The sequence below is a fragment of the Lepus europaeus genome, chromosome X (assembly GCF_033115175.1).
Source record: "Lepus europaeus isolate LE1 chromosome X, mLepTim1.pri, whole genome shotgun sequence".
Taxonomy (NCBI): domain Eukaryota; kingdom Metazoa; phylum Chordata; class Mammalia; order Lagomorpha; family Leporidae; genus Lepus; species Lepus europaeus.
The window spans coordinates 19,586,510-19,606,677 of NC_084850.1; the positions used below are offsets into that span (position 1 = coordinate 19,586,510).

Genomic DNA, 20,168 nt, shown 5'->3' on the forward strand with positions numbered 1-20,168 from the left:
GAGCCAGACTGCGCTGGGCAGGGAGAGGAGAGGCTGATGGTGTGACAGAGACCAGGGTCTGGATTCAGACATGCATCGGGCATTTCCCACTGCTGCTGAAAACGTGTTCGGTCTCGGTTGGGACAGACAGGATTGTTTTGTCTGTTGGAAATATTCATAGCTCTTTCCTTTCATCTCATTCCATTTCTGCGTTGACATTAGTTCTGTGCGGGGAGGCAAGCTCAGGGGAACCCTTTGCCATCAAACTTCTGGCCGCCTGGGCCGGCGTGTTCCGGGAGCTTCTCTGGCCCTGAGTGGGGCCTCGTGCACCTGTTGCTGCTCCCACGCCCCTCCTCCCGACCGCCGCCTCTTTCCTCTCGGGTTCCTTCCGGGTAAAACTTGTCTGTCATTCAGTTCCTCTTTTACCTCCTCTATCGTCTGTTTTTCCAAAGAAGAGAAAGCATGAAGAACTTGAAAGTCTGATTGGAAACTTCTCCCCTTCCATTCACATCAAGATTCATTTTCAATTCTCTTTATATACAGAAGATCAGTTTAGTATATATTAAGTAAAGATTTCAACAGTTTGCACCCACACAGAAACACAAAATGTAAAATACTGTTTGAGTACTAGTTATAGCATTAAATCACAATGTACAGCACATTAAGGACAGAGATCCTACATGAGGAGTAAGTGCGTAGTGACTCTTGTTGTTGAGTTAAAAATTTGACACTCTTATTTATGGCGTCAGTAATCACCCTAGGCTCTTGTCATGAGTTGCCAAAGCTATGGAAGCCTTTTGAGTTCATCGACTCTGATCATATTTACACAAGGTCATAGTCAAAGTGGAAGTTCTCTCCTCCCTTCAGAGAAAGATACCTCCTTCTTTGATGACCTGTTGTTTCCACTGGGATCTCACTTGCGGAGATCTTTCATTTAGGTCATTTTTTTTTCCAGAGTGTCTTGGCTTTCCATGCCTGAAATACTCTCATGGGCTTTTCAGCTGGATCGGGCATGCCTTAAGGTCTGATTGTGAGGCCAGAGTGCTGTTTAGGACATCTGCCATTCTATGAGTATGCTGTGTATCTCACTTCCCATGTTGGATCATTCTCTCCCTTTTTTATTCTATCAGTTAGTATTAGCAGACACTCGTCTTGTTTCTGTGATCCCTTTGACTCTTAGTCCTATCATTATGATCAATTGTGAGATGTATGCAAATACTTAAATTAACTTGTCTAGTCCTCATGAAAACCTATGAACTAGGGACCGTTATCATCATCTCTACTTTGTACATGAGGAAACTGAGGTAAATAAACTTGTCCAAATCACACAGCTAGTAAAAGATTAGAAATATGAATCTATCTAGTTAAGCTGTTGGCCAATCCACTGGGCTCTTAACCATTTGTACTGACTGACTAATTCTATGACTGCAGACATGAAATGAAAATGTTGATGTCAATTTCTCAGGTTCATCTAATCATAGTATTCCAAGATTCTTGATCTTAATAGATAGTTGCATGTACCTAACTGTGGGAATTGCAAGAAACAATGTGAAACATTTTATTCATTCATACAACAAAAAATTATTGAGTGCTTACAATGTCCAAGTTGTGTTCCAGGAACTGAGGCTATAGAAGTGAACAAAACAGAGGACATACCTGCTCATATAGTGCTTGTATTCTAGTAGAGTACAATACCAGTAATAAAAAACATTTGTAGAGTTCATGTCGTATCTCACATTACACTACCTTCTTTATAAGACTTCTATGACCAATTGACTAAAAGGCATTCAGTTATAGTGCAATGGCCTAAAAAGAATACTCTGGGAGTAGGCACTTGGCCTAGCAGTTAAGACACTTGCATTGTCACACATAGGAGTGCTTGGATTTGATTCCTGGCTCCAGCTTTCTGATAATGCAGACCCTGAGACATAGCAGTGATGGCTCAAGTACTTGAGACCCTGCTCTCCATGTGGGAGATCAAAATTGCGCCCCTGGCTCCCAACTTAGGCCCAGCCCAGCTCTAGCTATTATGGCCACTCAGAGAATGAACCAGCAGAGAGCAGCTCTATCCATCTGTCTGTCTCTCTACCTCTCTAAAAATATTTTTTGAAATCTGAAGATGGCGGAATAGGAAGGGAGCACACTATTAGTCCGGGCGAGAGACAGTTTAATAAAAGTGGGGATACTGCAGGGTCAAGGAAGAGTAGGGGAAGAAACAGCAGAGGAAACTCTTCCGGAACTAGTGGTTCACAGTGGACCTGCGTGGAGAGCGTGGGAGCCCAAGTTCGGGACACCAGCGGCAGAATCAACACACCAGCGCTGGAACGCGAGGTGAGCCGAACCTCCATAGCCCGAGACACCAGCGGGCAAGCGGAAAGGGGAGACTAGAGGGAACGAGGCTTGAAACTCCGTGGGGAAAAGTTCACCAGGCTAACTAGAAGAGAGAGAGGAAAAAAAAAAGTGACCGATACGGACACGAGTTTCTCTCTCTCTGCTCACCCCTCAAAGGCGAGCAAGACAAAGAGCAGGCGCCATTTTGGACATACGTCATAAGCAGGGCGACCTCAGGTCTGCACCGGCCCTGAGCCTAGCAGAAAAACCTGACTCTGGGGGGGAGGGGTGAAATAACAGGAGATTAGGATCTAACTTGGCAACCCAGTGGGAGACTGCAGGAGAATTGGAGCCCACACTGAGGGCAGCAGAGATTCCCTGTGTGGTCCTTGGGAAAGAGCTTCCAATCTCTGGCTCCTGTGGGTATATCATTTGCCTGCTAACTACCTCCAATTACGTTCAGCTGTGCGGAATTACTTCCCTTTTGAATAAAAAAAAGAAAGAAAGAGAGATTTACCACGCCTAACCTGGGAGTGTCATCTTTGACATACCCTCAACCCTGAGGAACCAAACACAGCTCTCAGGCCACACTCATCTCAAGCCTCTAAGGCTCCACTGAAAGCAGACAGTACACTTAATATAGAGCCATAGTGTAACAAGAAAAACACCACAGTGAAGAAACCAAATAGCTCCAACATGCCAAACAACAAACGCAAAAACCAAGCTAACAAGAACAAGGAAGAAACTATGACGCCCCCAAATGAAAAAGACACCCCAATTCAAGATTATGAAGATGATGAGATCGAAGAAATGCAAGAAGCGGATCTCAAAAAATTGATAAGAACATTAAGAAGTTCTCAGAAACAAATTCTTGAACTACAGAAATCCTTAATGGACAAGATAGAAAATCTCTCTCATGAAAATGAAATATTAAGGAGGAATCAAAATGAAATGAAACAACTAGTAGAACAAGAAACTGTGATAGTGACGAAAAATCATAATGAAATGAAGAATTCAATAGCTCAAATGACAAACACATTAGAGAGCCTTAAAAACAGAATGGGTGAAGCAGAAGAGAGAATATCACTTAGAAGACAGAGAACAAGAAAGAAAACAGGCAAACCAAAGAAAAGAAGAGGAAATTAGAAATCTAAAAAATATTGTCAGGAATCTACAGGATACTATTAAAAAACCGAACATTCGGGTTCTAAGAGTTCCTGAAGGCATGGAGAGGGAGAAAGGATTAGAAGGCATTTTCAGTGAGATACTAGCAGAAAATTTCCCAGGTTTGGAGAAGGACAGAGGCATCTTAGTACAGGAAGCTTATAGAACCCCTAATAAACATGACCAAAAGAGATCCTCACCACGACATGTTGTAATCAAACTCACCACAGTGAAACATAAAGAAAAGATCCTAAAAGGTGCAAGAGAGAAACGTCGGATCACTCTTAGAGGATCTCCAATTAGACTCACAGCAGACTTCTCATCAGAAACCCTACAAGCTAGAAGGGAATGGCGAGACATAGCCCAGGCACTAAGAGAGAAAAACTGCCAGCCCAGAATATTATATCCTGCAAAGCTCTCATTTGTGAATGAAGGTGAAATTAAGACTTTTCATAGCAAACAGAAACTGAAAGAATTTGTTGCCACTCATCCTGCCCTGCAAAAGATGCTTAAAGATGTGTTACACACAGAAACACAGAAACATGGTCACCAATAGGAAAGAAGGTAAAGGAAGGAAACCTCACAGCAAAAGATCACAGGAAGCTCAATTTCTCTTTGACATAGAATTAAACTCTGATGCTCTGTTAAAGCAATGTGTTAAAGGAATCTATTATGTTCTCTTGATGTCTGTTAAATTCTAATTGTTCAAAAACAGCTGCATTTTTATTAAGAGCTATGGGTTATTTAAATATGTGCTTTGTTCAAAAATTTGAATAATCACCTTGTAACAATGATCAAATTTGGTCTATGTTATGCCATGATTTTAAGGAATCTTATTTCAACCAGATATTTTGGATTTTGAGCCTTCTTGGCATTCTTGACAGGCATTCAAAAAATCAAAGTTTCAAACAATCTGGTCTCTAAAATTTCCAGTAAATCCTGGACTTTGGTTTTTCCAGTTTGGGCCCAACTGAAAAAATCGAAGGACCTATGTCTCTCATCTTATAGAGACACCAACTAATCAGGCTATTTGGATTATATTAGAAGGACTGTCAAGATGTGATGTGGTACCAAACTTTAAGTTTCTATAATGGAAAATGCTATTAATACAAATGTTTGAGAATTAAAAAGTCTAAGGATCTTGTGTTACTAGACATGATAGTTATCTTAATGAGAAAGCCCCAGAGGCCTAAAGGGTGAAATACTTGTAAAACCCTACATGTGCTTTCAAAACTACTGTGAAGTAAGCAAGTGCCTCTTGTTGGTTGATGAGTTTATAATTTTAAACATGGCGACTTAAAGTCTTTTGTCATCCACAGTTATATATGATCTGCTGCTCATAAAACTAAAGCGTTGTTGCTTCTGTGTTTAGCTGTCCTCCTATAGGTTCCTATGGACTTTTTCCAGCCACTTCTATTGTATTCAGTACTTTGGGATGGCTCTGTAAACAGATGAAGCCAATAATGTATTAACAGTACCAACTGAGAGAAAGTATGGTTAACTGAGGTTACTAAAAACAAAAAAACAATTCAAATCAATTGGCAATCTACAAAAAGAGTTAGATTTTAAAAGCTATTATTAAAATTACTATATTGGTCTATTATGCTATGTTATATGTGTGTACATATTGTATGTCCACATGGGGAAATTTCATTAAGAGTTTTATTTTAAATGGCTTATAGATAAGATTGTCCATAAATTTAAGCTGCTAAAATCAATCAAAGATACATTTTAATTTGTGTGACCTGAATCTGTGTATCATATGTTTTATACTTGTTGGTAGAAAAAAACTAAAAACATTTTATATGGTTGTGCTTAAGTTTACTGGTTAAACAAACTACACCATGTTAGATATTTAAGAGGTGTTTTCAAATACATGATTCTTAAAATTTATAGAAGGCATTGGACCTTCTGGTAAATGTTTTCTTAAGTTGTTATCTAATGGTTGAAACTGTTTGCTAAGTATTCATGTGATATTGCTATTGTCAGCAAGCGATCTAGGACTTGCTCCCTCATTTCTCTATTCTAAGCCCAACTTGTTCTTTCATTTCTCTATTCTCTTCAAGGTAGGAAACTAATTCTATTAGGAAGGAATCTGTAGGACGCACAATTTAATCTTTAGACCTTATAAAAGAGATGGCTAACATTTTTCTGTAATAGCATAGCCAAAATAAGAACTTAAATAATAATCTCATAGCTAAATTCACTTCGCCATCAGCGAAGTATACAGTAAGTAGAAAAAACCTCCCTTTCAGACCAAAGGGAAAGAAAGTTTTAAAGTGAGAATATAACTTTCCTCATGGGCATTGTCTACCTTAGAAAAACTACTACAGAACATGCCTGTGACTATAGACTTGTAGTTCAGGCCACCGAAGATTAGAGATGGGACACGGGCACTCCCTTGACTTGCATCCTCTGGTCTGCTTTAACACAAACCAGGAGGATAAGAAAGCTAGGCATCAGAAGCAATGGGTGACAGGCCTATTAATGGCTGATCTGTACAATAATCTGCCCTCAAGGAGACCCAACAGGCCAGTCCACTGCAGTGGCTTTCAATGTGGTAAGCCTGGGCTTCAGCAGAAGTCAGGTTGTGAAGAGCCCTGGCAGCTCTGCCAAGAGTTGGATCACTGGAAATGGACCTGCCCTGGAGTCGAAGGATGCCCAGGTCAGAGCCACAGATCTTATTGGCTCTAAGCTGAAAAGCCCTTCACTCAGCCCAACTTCCAAAGTGACCACTGCAGCTGAGGGGACGGCCAAGTAGGGTCAGCAACATTGCAGGAAGAACTGTAAATTTCTTGTTAGAGATGCCACCTGCCTTTACCTAGCCAGCTCTCCTCCCAGGCCAGCCAAGTAATGAAAGTCAACAGAGTGCCTTCCCCTAGGAGGTTCACACCTCCCTTAGGATATACCCCATGTGAAGAGATAGATAGGTCTGGGCCTCTTAACTTACAAGGCCTAAAGCTCACCAGATTATTATCAAGCCCCTTCTATCAGGTTCTATTTGCCTCTCAATCAGAAAAGTTAACTGTAGCTTAGACAGCACCTTTCTTAGCTCCTCTAATAATGACTCTGTCCTTTGTTCTAGACCCTGTCTAACGTACTTGGGCCTCATTCCTGTGTAATCATAACCTCTACCACCAATGGCTCTACTCCCAACCTGTGTGTACTGATGGTCCTCTTCCCCACTTAATGCTGTGTAATTGTTCAGACCTGGTTAATGGCACTCTTAGGATCATTGGTTACTATCCTCAACCTGTCTTTTATGACCTTGTCTAAATATGATCAGAGTCGGCAAACTTGGAAGGCTTCCATAGCCTTGGCAACTCATGACGACAGCCTAGGGTGGTTACTGGCGCCATAAACTAGAGTGTCAATTTGTTGTGTCAACAACAGGAGTCACTCTGCACTAGCTCCTCATGTGGGATCTCTGTCCTTAATGTGCTGTACATTGTGATTTAATGCTATAACTAGTACTCAAACAGTATTTTTCACTTTGTGTTTCTATGTGGGTGCAAACTGTTGAAATCTTTATACTAAATTGATCTTCTGTATATAAAGAGAATTGAAAATGAATCTTGATGTGAATGGAAGAGGAGAGGGAGCGGGAGAGGGGAGGGTTGTGGGTGGGAGGAAAGTTATGGGAGGGGGAAGCCATTGTAATCCATAAGCTGTACACTGGAAATTTATATTCATTAAATAAATGTTAAAAAAACATTAAATTTTTTTTTTTGAAATCTATTAATGTTTTTGATAGTTTCTTTTTAAATGAAGCAAGGGTAATGGTAGGAACCTAATCTTCAAAGTCACAACAGAAAATTTGGGCTGACAGTTTAGAATTCAAGGAGTCATATCTACATGATGACCTCTGGGCCTTTCCAAAGGAATCACAAAAGGGATTTAGACATTAATGGTCTCCCAGGATACTAGGATTAAAATTTGGGTATAAGTAATAGATCCCAAAGAATTTCTGTGGCTGGGGTACAGAGGATCATAGAGAGTTCGTCCTCAGAAAGAAGAGAGATGAAAAATACTCTTGTGCCTTGGATCTTGAGTTGAAAGTCATCAAATAGTGCATTTGTCATCCAGAGTGTTGCTCTCTAATCCAGATCATTGAAGCACTGGTTTCTCCAACAGAGTGTACTATTAAAACAGAGTTAATAGCAAAACTGTGCAAGATTCAGAGTCAAATTTTTTGATTATCACCCAAATTTATGAATTTCCTAAAGTTTTGTGGGACTTCAGCAAACAGTGTTTACAACTCTGAATACATGTGACTGTTTCAAATAAACCAAAAGTGTTATGAAGTGTTTAGGTATTTATGACATGTATTTAAAATAACTCAAATAAAACCAAAGGCTGAATAACTATCCAATAATTTAGAATATTCCATTCTATCAAGCATTGTACAAATGTTTTACCAATCAGTTGCTGCAGAATAGATCCACTTGGCTGGTTAGATGTTAGGATTTTTTGCTGTTAGTGGAATGTGTAGGGAGAGAGTTAATCAGGTTTAAATCTAAACTAGGGTTCAGACATGTCTCAGTTTTCCTTGATCCCTTTGAGATCTCCAATCCACTAAGTTAGCACTTTTTTCAATTCTTCAACTTCTTCCCACCCTCACTTCCTGGTTCCAAGGATCATTATTATAATCACTTCTTTGAAACTCCCTGGTGTGTGTGTGTGTGTGTGTGTATCTTTTTCTGCTCACATCCCAGAGCATTCACTTGGCAAAAATGCAACTCTGATTGAAACCCAGCCTACCCACCCCCCGGGGTCCAGTGCCGTGGCGCAGTAGGTTAATCCTCCGCCTGCAGCGCCAGCATCCCATATGAGCTCTGGTTCCAGTCCCGCCTGGTTATCTTCCATTCCAGCTCTCTGCTATGGCCTGGGAAAGCAGTAGAAGGTGGCCCAAGTGCTTGGTCCCCTGCACCCACGTGGGAGACCCAGAAGAAGCTCCTGGCTCCTGGCTTCAGATCAGTGCAGCTCTGGCCGTTGTGGCCATTTGGGAAATGAACAACGGAAGGAAGACATTTCTCTCTGTCCCTCCCTCTCACTGTCTGTAACTCTACCACTTAAATAAATAAATTTTAAAATCTTTTTTAAAAAGTCATAAAAAAAGAAACCCAGCCTCTGAGCCAAGATTGTTTTTGGAGACAGTCACAGAACTGGGATGCCAGTTTTCACTTTAAATTCATGATCACAAATATCAAGTGGCACTTAATAATGCAAGGTATTTTTGCTACTTTTCCTTGGTAAGTTCATTTTCTTATCTGCTAAAATAGTTATTTCATACCTTCCCCTATCTCTACTTAAAACTTTTACATTTCTCTATTTCAAATATTTCATCGAGATAATAGAAATCCAATAAACAAGAATCAACTCCTTACTGCCATCATCTAGCAGTTCCCCAGTCTTACCGTTATTCATTGATGATTTCAGTACCTGACTTACTATATTCTCAGCCCAAATGCTCAATATACTTAATGATTACAATATCTAACTCTAGAATGAATCCAGTACCCTGAACACACATATCTATGGCTTTCTCCCTTCTTTTCCATCTCTTTTTTTTCTTCATCCCACTTCAGCAACCTACTCCCATAGTCGTACTTTAGACCTTGTCATTATCAGAAAATGCACCACCTAAAGATCTTTACTTACAGCATCCCAGTATCTACTACCTCTGACCTGTCCTGTTCACTTTCTCTAAGTCACCCACTCCAATCGTTCTTTAGCTCTTAGCTGGATCTCCAATTCATGAACCACTTTGCTTTTTCGCTGATCAGATGAAACTCTCACACCTTCATTTCCTTACCTACGTAGCTAAGACCCAATGACCCAAAATTATAATCACCCTCTTGCATACACCTTCAGATGACTGACTCCTCTCTCCCTTAATCATACTTGCCTGACAGCATTTCCGTGGTGGTTAAATTCAACTTTCCACCTACTCTGTACCAGCTTCCAAGCAGCTAAACCTTTCTAGAGGAAAGCAGACAGCCAGGCAGACTGGTCTTACTTAACATTTCTGCCAAAACTTTGTTTTCCCTGCTTCTTTCTTTGTTGTCCTATAATCCACTCCCTATAGAGTGTTGAGTATATGGTATCATGTCACTCTTCTACATAAAATTCTCCAGTGATTCCCATTGCTTCTACAATAGAACCTAAAGTTTTTGCTATGACATACAAGGATGTTCACAAACTTCCTATGCCCAATTCTGCAACCCTGAGCCTGACATTTCTTCACTAGGTTCCAATTACACTTGTCTTTCTCTATAATTACCTCTGATATGTTTCTTCCCTCAGAGATTTCTGCTCAGCATTCCTTCTCCCTGAAGCATTCTTTCCTCTCACGCTTTTAGGGCTCTGTTCTTCAGAGAGGACTTCTTTGACTAACTACTCTTTTTAAAATAACTATTTCAACTTTTTATGCACACGATCTCCCTCTAGCCCCTTTGCCTATTTTAGACTTCTCCATAGCATTTATCTCTCTCTCTCTCTCTCTCTCTGAAATTTTACTATATACTATGTATTTCAACTTTTTTATTATGTTTCCTCCCTTAGAATTAAAATTCCATGACTTGAGAACAAGGATTTTGTTTCACAGTATCCTCAGATACAGCTGAGCACAGTGACCAATATGTGTTCATTGAATTAATGAATCTTTTTTTCATGAGCCTGTCTTATTTTACACCAGCCTCTCCTTCCTTTCAATTCAATGAAATACATCTCCTTCTTAACAAAGGCCAAACTTACCACTTCTGCCCTGTATCCCAATCTTTCTCATTGACTCAAAGTTTTGATTATTTCACTTATTGACTCTATTTCCTACATCTTCAATCACTACATCTTTGCTAGGATATTGTCATCAGTAATTGAACATATAGTCTATTATCTCTCATTTTAAAATATCCTGTAATCCCACACTCACTTCATGATGTCCCTGCTTCCCTGCACAGCAAAACTGTCAGTATAATTATCTTCACCTGTTATGCTGTCTTCACTTCCTTACCTACCATCCGCTCTTCAGCTCTGTCAGATCTGGTTTCTTTACCCATTATTCCACCAAGACAGTCGTGAATAAATTTCACCAACAATCTTCATTTAAAGAATCCTGTGGACACTTTAGGATTCTTAAGTTACCTGACCTATCAGCAGAACTAGAGGTCATTAACTACTTGCCTCTTGAAACCTACTCCATTGCTTTTCATTTTTTATTTTTTTAACTTTTATTTAATGAACATAAATTTCCAAAGTACAGCTTATGGATTACAATGGCTTTTTCCCCCCATAATTTTCCTCCCACTCATAAACCTCCCCTCTCCTGCTCCCTCTCCCCTTCCAGTCACATCAAGATTCATTTTCAATTCTCTTTATATACAGAAGATCAATTTAGCATATATTAAGCAAAGCTTTTAACAATCTGCACCCACATAGAAACACAAAGTGTAAAATACTGTTTGAGTACTAGTTATAGCATTAAATCACAATGGACAGCACATTAAGGACAGAGATCCTACATGGCAAGTAAGTGCACAGTGACTCCTGTTGTTGATTTAACAATTTGACACTCTTATTTATGGCATCAGTAATCACCCTAGGCTCTAGTCATGAGTTGCTAAGGCTATAGAGGCCTTTTGAGTTCGTCAACTTCGATCTTATTTAGACAAGGTCACAGTCAAAGTGGAAGTTCTCTCCTCCCTTCAGAGAAAGGTACCTCCTTCTTTGGTGGCCCCATTCTTTCCACGGGGATCTCACTCTCACTCGCAGAGATCTTTCATTTATGTTTTTTTTTCCCAGAGTGTCTTGGCTTTCCATGCCTACAATACTCTCATGGGCTCTTCAGCCATATCCGAATGCCTTAAGGGCTGATTCTGAGGCCAGAGTGCTGTTTAGGACATCTGCCATTCTATGAGTCTGCTGTGTATCCTGCTTCCCATGTTGGATCATTCTCTCCCTTTTAATTCTGTCAGTTAGTATTGGCAGACACTAGTCTTGTTTATGTGATCCCTTTGTCTCTTTGTCCTATCATTATGATCAATTGTGAACAGAAATTGATCACTTGGACTAGTGAGGTGGCATTGGTACATGCCACCTTGATGGGATTGTATTGGAATCCCCTGGCACGTTTCTAACTCTACCATTTGGGGCAAGTCCGATTGAGCATGTCACAAACTGTACATCTCTTCCCTCTCTTATTCCCACTCATATTTAACAGCAATCACTTTTCAGTTAAGTTTCAATACATAAGAATAATTGTGTATTAATTACAGAGTTCAACCAATACTATTAAGTAGAAGAAACAAACAAAAAATACTAAAAGGGATAAAGTATTAAGTTGTTCATCAACAGTCAGGGCAAGGGCTGATGAAGTCACAGTTTCTCATAGTGTCCATTTCACTTCAACAGGTTTCCTTTTTGGTGCTCGGTTAGTTGTCACCGATCAGCGAGAATATATGATATTTTTCTCTTTGGGACTGGCTTATTTCACTCAGCATGATGTTTTCCAGATTCCTCCATTTTGTTGCAAATGACCGGATTTCATTGTTTTTGACTGCTGTATAGTATTCTATAGAGTACATGCCCCATAATTTCTTTTTCCAGTCTACTGTTGATGGGCATTTAGGTTGATTCCAGGTCTTAGCTATTGTGAATTGAGCTGCAATAAACATTAATGTGCAGATGGCTTTTTTGTTTTCCAATTTAATTTCCTTTGGGTAAATTCCAAGGAATGGGATGGCTGGGTTGTACGGTAGGGTTATATTCAGGTTTCCGAGGAATCTCCAGACTGACTTCCATAGTGGCTTAACCAGTTTGCATTCCCACCAACAGTGGATTAGTGTCCCTTTTTCCCCACATCCTCACCAGCATCTGTTGTTGGCAGATTTCTGAATGTGAGCCATACTAACCGGGGTGAGGTGAAACCTCATTGTGGTTTTTGAGTTGCAGTTCCCTGATTGCTAGTGATCTTGAACATTTTTTCATGTGTCTGTTGGCCATTTGGATTTGCTCTTTTCAAAAATGTCTATTGATTTCCTTGGCCCATCTCTTAAGTGTGTTGTTTGTTTTCATGTTGTGGAGTTTCTTGATCTCTTTGTAGATTCTGGTTATTAATCCTTTATCAGTTGCATAGTTTGTGAATATTTTTTCCCATTCTGTCAGTTGCCTTTTCACTTTCCTGACTGTTTCTTTTGCAGTACAGAAACTTCTCAATTTGATGCAATCCCAATAGTTAATTTTGGCTTTGACTGCCTGTGCTTCCAGGGTCTTTTCTAAGAAGTCTTTGCTGGTGCCAATACCTTGCACGTTTTCTCCAATGTTCTCTAATAATTTGATGGTGTCGGGTAGTAGATTTAGGTCTTTAATCCATGTTGAGTGGATTTTTGTGTAAGGTGAAAGGTAGCGGTCTTGCTTCCTGGTTCTAGTCCCGGTCAGTGCACCAATCCTGTCCCGGTTGCGCCTCTTTCAGGCCAGCTCTCTGCTGTGGCCAGGGAGTGCAGTGGAGGATGGCCCAAGTCCTTGGACCCTGCACCCCATGGGAGATCAGGAGAAGCACCTGGTTCCTGCCATTGGATAAGCGCGGTGCGCCAGCCGCAGCGTGCCTACCGCAGTGGCCATTGGAGGGTGAACCAACGGCAAAAGGAAGACCTTTCTCTCTGTCTCTCTCTCTCTCTCACTGTCCACTCTGCCTGTCGAAAAAAAAAAAAAGGAAATCCAGTTTTCCTAGCACCATTTATTGAATAGACTGTCCTTGCTCTAGGATTGGTTTTGGATCCTTGATCAAATATAAGTTGGCTGTAGATGTTTGGATTGATTTCTGGTGTTTCTATTCTGTTCCATTGGTCTATCCATCTGTTTCTGTACCAGGACCATGCTGTTTTGATTACTGCCTTGTAGTATGTCCTGAAATCTGGTATTGTGATGCCTCCGGTTTTGTTTTTGTTGTACAAGATTGCTTTAGCTATTCGGGTTCTCCTGCATCTCCATATGAATTTCAGCATCATTTTTTTTCAGATCTGAGAAGAATGTCTTTGGTATTTTGATTGGTATCGCATTGAATCTATAAATTGCTTTTGGGAGAATGGACATTTTGATGATATTGATTCTTCCAATTCATGAGCATGGAAGATTTTTCCATTTTTTGGTATTCTATTTCTTTCTTTAAGATTTTGTAATTTTCATCGTAGAGATCTTTAACGTCCTTGGTTAAGTTTATTCCAAGGTATTTGATTGTTTTTGTAGCTATTGTGAATGGGATTGATCTTAGAAGTTCTACCTCAGCCGTGGCATTGCCTGCGTATACAAAGGCTACTGATTTTTGTGCATTGATTTTATATCCTGCTACTTTGCCAAAATCTTCTATGAGTTCCTATAGTCTCTTAGTAGAGTTCTTTGGATCCCCTAAATAAAGAATCATATCGTCTGCAAAGAGGGAGAGTTTGACTTCTTCCTTCCCAATTTGTATCCCTTTAATTTCTTTTTCTTGCCTGATGGCTCTGGCTAAAACTTCCAGAACTATGTTGAAGAGCAGTGGTGAGAGTGGGCATCCCTGTCTGGTACCAGATCTCAGTGGAAATGTTTCCAACTTTTCCCATTCAATAGGATGTTGGCCATGGGTTTTTCATATATTGCTTTGATTGTATTGAGCAATGTTCCTTCTATACCCAATTTGCTTAGAGTTTTCATCTTGAAAGGGTGTTGTATTTTATCAAATGCTTTCTGTGCATCTATTGAGAGAATCATATGGTTTTTCTTCTGCAGTCTGTTAATGTGGTGTATCACGTTGATTGTTTTGCGAATGTTGAACCATCCCTGCATACCAGGGATAAATCCCACTTGGTCTGGGTGGATGATCTTTCTGATGTGTTGTTGCATTCTATTGTCCAGAATTCTATTGAGGAGTTTTGCATCTATGTTCATCAGGGATATTGGTCTGTAATTCTCTTTCAATGCTGCATCTTTTGTGGCTTAGGAATTAAGGTGATGCTGGCTTCATAGAAAGAATTTGGGAGGATTCCCTCTTTTTCAATTGCCCTGAATAGTTTGAGAAGAATTGGAGTTAGTTCTTCTCTAAATGTCTGGTAGAATTCAGCAGTGAATCCATCTGGTCCTGGGCTTTTCTTTGTTGGGAGGGCCTTTATTACTGTTTCAATTTCTGTGTCAGTTATGGGTCTGTTTAGGTTTTCTATGTCTTCCTGGTTCAATTTAGTTAGGTTGTATGTGTCCAAGAATCTCTCCATTTCTGATGGATTTCCCTGTTTGCTGGCATACAACTCTTTGTAGTAATTTCTGATGATTCTTTTTATTTCTGTGGTATCTGTTGTTACATTTCCTTTTTAATCTCTGATTTTATTGATTTGGGTCTTTTCTTTTTTTAGTTAGTTGGGCCAATGGGGTGTCAATTTTATTCATTTTTTCAAAAAACCAGCTCTTCGCTTGGCTGATTTTTTGTAACTTTTTTGGATTCAATCCTGTTGATTTCTTCTCTGATTTTAATTATTTCTCTTCTCCTACTAGATATGAATCTGGTTTGCTGCAGTTTTTCTAGATCCTTGATATGCATTGATATGCATTTATTTGGTGCCTTTCCAATTTCTTGATGTAGGCACTTATTTGCTATAAACTTTCCTCTCAACACTGTTTTTGCCATATCCCATAAGTTTTGATATGCTGTGTGTTGTCCTCATTTACTTCCAGAAAGTTTTTGATTTCTCTTTTGATTTCTTCTGTGATCCAGTGTTCATTCAGGAGCATGTTGTTCAATCTCCATGTGTTTACATATGCTCTAGGGACTCCCGAGTTGCTAATTTCCACCTTCATTCCACTGTGGTCTGAGAAGCTGCATCATATGATTCTAATTCTTTTGAATTTGCTTAGACTTGCTTTGTGGCCTAGTATGTGGTCAATCCTTGAGAAGGTTCCATGCACTGCTGAGAAGAATGTAAATTCTTTAAGTGTAGGATGAAAAGTTCTGTAGATACCTTTTAGATCTATTTGGGCAATAGTGTCGTTTAAATCTGCTGTTTCCTTGTTGATCTTCTGTCTGGATTATCTGTCTATTTCTGAGAGTGGAGTATTGAAGTCCCCCAGTACTATTGTATTGGAATCTAAGTCTCCCTTTAAGTCCCTTAATATATCTTTTAAAATACCAGTGCCCTGTAATTAGGTGCATATACATTTATAATAGTTACATCTTCCTGTTGAATTGAACCCTTAATCGTTATATAGTGTCCCTCTTTGTCTCTCTTAACAGTTTTTGTGTTAAAGTTTATTTTGTCTGATATTAATATGGCTACACCCGCTTTTTTTTGGTTTCTGTTGGCATGGAATATCTTTTTCCAACCTTTCACTTTCAGTCTGCATGCATCTTTGTTTGAAAGATGTGTTTCTTGTAGGCAGCAAATAGATGGGTTTTGTTCCTTAATCCACTCAGCCAGTCTGTGTCATTTAACTGGAGAGTTGAGGCCATTAACGTTCAATGTGACTATTGATAAGTAGTAACTTTGCCCTGCCATTTTCCCAAAGATATTTTCTAGTATATGCTTTGAGCTTCCTATGATCTTTTACTGGGAGATTTTCTTCCTTTACCTTCTTTCATATTGATGGCCGTGTTTCTGTGTTTCTGTGTGTAGCACATCTTTAAGCATTTTTGCAGGGCTGGACGAGTGGCGACAAATTCTTTCAATTTCTGTTTGCTATGAAAGGTTTTTATTTCACCTTCATTCACAAATGAGAGCTTTGCAGGATATAATATTCTGGGCTGGCAGTTTTTCTTGCTTAGTACCTGGGCTATATCTTGCCATTTCCTCCTAGCCTGTAGGGAAACCCTCTCCATTGTTTTTCTAGCTACCTCACTGATCATTGTTCTCAGTGTCTTTGTGAGTTCCTCTTATTCTACCTAATCTGTAAATGTTGCAATTACTAAAAATTTGGACACAGACTCTCATTCTTTATACACACTCACCTGGTTCCATGGCTTTAAGTTCTATCTATATGTCAATGAAAGCCTCTGGAAGGCATCTGGCCCCAACATCTCTGCTTAAGTTTACCATGGGATGAGGTGCAACAACAAAACCACAAATAGAAGAGAGACCTTGTTTCCTACTTGCAAGCAAAGTTCTATGTAGCTTTAATACACCAATTGTTATGAAAGATAACCAAGACCATTAGGTGCCCAGCAGATAGAGGGATACCTGGCAGATGCCCAGAAGGAAATGAAATTATTTGTGAATATTTATGAGGTGTTCTCTGAGGGATCTCGAGATTTTGTGGGAGCTACATAAATGCAATTTGTTATTAGTAATATGAGTCCATTCATACTGAAGTATGGAGAAACATAGAGTTTGTTTCAAGGTATCATATTTTCCATCTAATAGCTTGCAAGGCATTGTCATTAGTAGTGGGGGGAAAATCTGTGTGTGACTCTATCTTGAAAACACACATCTCACTATTTACTCAATACTACTAATAAATAGAAAAGAATGTCAACTACTTTGCAACAATTACTCGATTGGAAAAACACAAACAGGGATGACCAAGACATGGAAAAAATGGCTACAGATCAATACATTTGCTCTATTCATTTGCAAGGCTTTCTAGACATAATTACACCCAGATAAACACAGACATAACTAAATAGCAACACTAAATAACCCAGACATAACTAAACAGCCATGCTAAATAAATATGTCTCTCTAATTTGCCCTATTAGCAATGCTTTAGAATTTTAATAATGGGTATTTTTGAGTATGCAGGATTTTTTGTTTGTTGTTCTTTTTTTTTTACTAATATCAAATGACCAATCATCTCAGCCAGACTTTCTTCCTTGGGACAGAGTAACAATCCTGTCTATCACATATCAGTTCCTATGCTCTTAGATAAAAGCAAAATAGTTAAGGTACCAACTATTCAGGCAAGAGTTCCAGGTGTAATGACATTTCTTTGCAACTAGAAGACATTTCAAGATCAGGTGACTGACCAAAGAAATGGTTATTTCCTGTTTAAGTCTATAGTAGATATTTTTAGATATATAATGGGTAGGGAAAAGATTAAATTCATATAACTGATATATTTGGGTATCCATCACTCCTGGATCATCTTCTGGGAATAGTATCAGATAAATTAATGGGAACTTGATGATCAATAGCTTGTTCTTTAACTGGTGTCAGTTCCAATAATGAACTTCTAAGTAGAGGTGATCAATTACCCTTTATAGTTACTTAAATCTGTGAGGTTTATGAATCTCTTTGCCTCCATAATATGGATCGCCTTGGGGATACTGAAGAGACAACATTTTAAGAAAAGAATTGGGAATGACTATATAACAGAAAGGGCATAATGGAATGATAGTGTGAATAATAACAGCAATAATAAATACTTACTGACCACTTGATGTGTATCAGACACTGTGCTGAGTTTCTTATGTACATAATCTTATTTAATCTGTACAGCACTCCTATATGGTAGGTACGTATATTACTGAAAAAGAAATTAAGTCTCCAAGAAATTAAATGACTTACTTGAGGTCACATGGTTAATATTATATCAGAGTCTGAATTCAAATTCAGTGATGTCTTACTCATCCAGACTCACACTATATGCCATTCATTATATTAACCTGGATGGAAGGAAAACAAAATTAAGGAAAAAGTGGATAAAATATAACTAACATACTAAAATGTTCAAAGATATCAATCATGTGCCTTCAAACTTTTTCCCTCACCCAATATAATGAAACTGCTCAGAAGAAAGATATATTTCAGATGAAAATAAGTTCATCTTTATTGCCCCTCAATCATTCACATTTTTCTATTTCCTTTTCCATGAAGCAACTAGTGTCATGCTATCGTGATTTTGAGGTTTCAAACTGAATTATCTAAAATATCAAATTAAATCCATTCTTATTGTGCCTCTTGGAGTGATATTTGCTGCAAGAACCCACCCAGCCTTTAGCAACAGCAAGTAGGACTGCAATAGTGAAAGTTCTTCTGTCCCATGCTATTAGCAGAGACCCTGTCTGAACACATTGCTCCCTGTTCCTCCTTGGGAATACAGGGAATCAGGGAAGGGAGAGGAGAACTATCTAGGATATAGTAAAAGTGGTTGACTTTGGAGCCTAAAGGCCAAGGCCAAGATGGTGAAGGACCCACGGCAAGGAGGGGCAGGAAGAGATTAAAGTACAAGTCCTTACTGTGTACTTGAGAATCAAGCTATGGAAAACGGTACAATCACTATAGCCCATCAACCAAGTTGAGGCAGAAAGTTACAGACAACAACTATAACTGGTTGGAAAGAAGGTTAAAAATCAGTTGAGAGTATTTGCAAATTCTGAGTATCCTTTTAAACTTTAGCTTCACCTTCTGAGTGCTCCAGCACACACTTCCATCCTCTAAGGATGTTACTTTAGTTTGTAGTACCTTATACCCATGCTCTGGCTCAGAAAAATCAATTTATTTTTCATGGATTGGCTTAAAACCTACTTCTTCTGTGAAGCCTTCTTCATGCTTCCCAACTTTGAATCAATCAATAAAGTCCTCTGCAGAAGCATAAACTTTATTTGTATCCTTCAGAGCACATAAGTTACAAAGTATATTGTAGTTATTGATGCACATATGTCTCTTGCTAATGTGCAAACTCTTTGAGGACAGTTTTGTTTCTCCCTTATATCCCAGTCTCTTGAGGACAAGGAATTTTAATGTTTGTTCTATTTATCTTCGTGTCCTCAGAGTCTGGCAAAGGACCTAGGAGAAAGTAAGGATTTTGATAAATGTTTAACCAGTTTTGGTTATTAAACAAGGAGTTCATGAATGAATGATGGAGGCAAACCATGGCATGCACAACACTAAAACAGTAGACAAGGCAAGTAAAATCTTGTTTTATTTATATACTATTTTTCCCAAAAAGTATTTGATGTGGTTTGAAAATCATGTATATTTGTATTAGGGAGGCCTTTAAAGAGGACAGCAAGGGAATGATTTTGTTGTAATGACTAATATCTTGGCTTAGAGTAGTAAGGAACAATATACATCTCCAAAAGTCCACTTTCTGCTTTGTCATTCGAGCAGAAGTACACAACCCTCAGCAAAACAATGATCCTGTTGGTAAAACTCAAAAACACAGGATACCCACAGGCATGTTGTCCTTTTCCATTAATTTTTATTACTCTTTTCTCAGGGCTATCTGGTAAAGGACATAAGTGAGAAAAATGTCAAGTAGAGAGGAAGAAGAGAACTGTCTAAAAGAAATAAGTTTTCAAGTAAAAGATGAAGTAACCTTTGCCCACTGAGCTATGCTATTAAATGAGTCAGCTTTCCTCAAATCTAACACAGCCACCAATTTCGAAAGAGGATTTGAATAAGCTTACTGTAAGAAAGAGACAGAGGTAGAGATATGAAGATTCACAGATAGATAAGAGATAGAGGAACAAAGAGAGAGAATACACCCAGATGAATTAAAGGGAAGATAACAAAGGAAAATCAGCAACTCCATCAGAAAAAGGAGAAACGTGAACAGACTAGGAATGGAGATAAAGAAGTCACTGCAACTGAATACTGAAATTGGTTCTGGCCTTTCTGGCAATCAGGAAAATAATTCATGATGGGCTACAAATCTTGCCTTGTGTAAAGAAAATGTAGCTCATCAACTCTGAGCTACTTCCCAGGATGGAGAATAGCTTCTGTGTGTAGCCTTCTCCA

At 39.0% G+C, this 20,168-nt stretch overlaps 1 protein-coding gene across 1 annotated transcript in view; it reads right to left on the reverse strand.

Annotated features, from left to right (window-relative positions):
- Nucleotides 1-240: 240 nt before the first annotated feature.
- ADGRG4 (adhesion G protein-coupled receptor G4) overlaps nucleotides 241-20,168 on the reverse strand; it is a gene marked incomplete at its 5' end in the record, with an annotated part of 147,022 nt that continues 127,094 nt past the window's right edge. Inside the window, one exon of the mRNA XM_062182999.1 lies at nucleotides 241-417. Within this exon, the coding sequence (XP_062038983.1) occupies nucleotides 241-417 (177 nt within the window). The remainder of the gene's footprint in view (nucleotides 418-20,168) is intronic.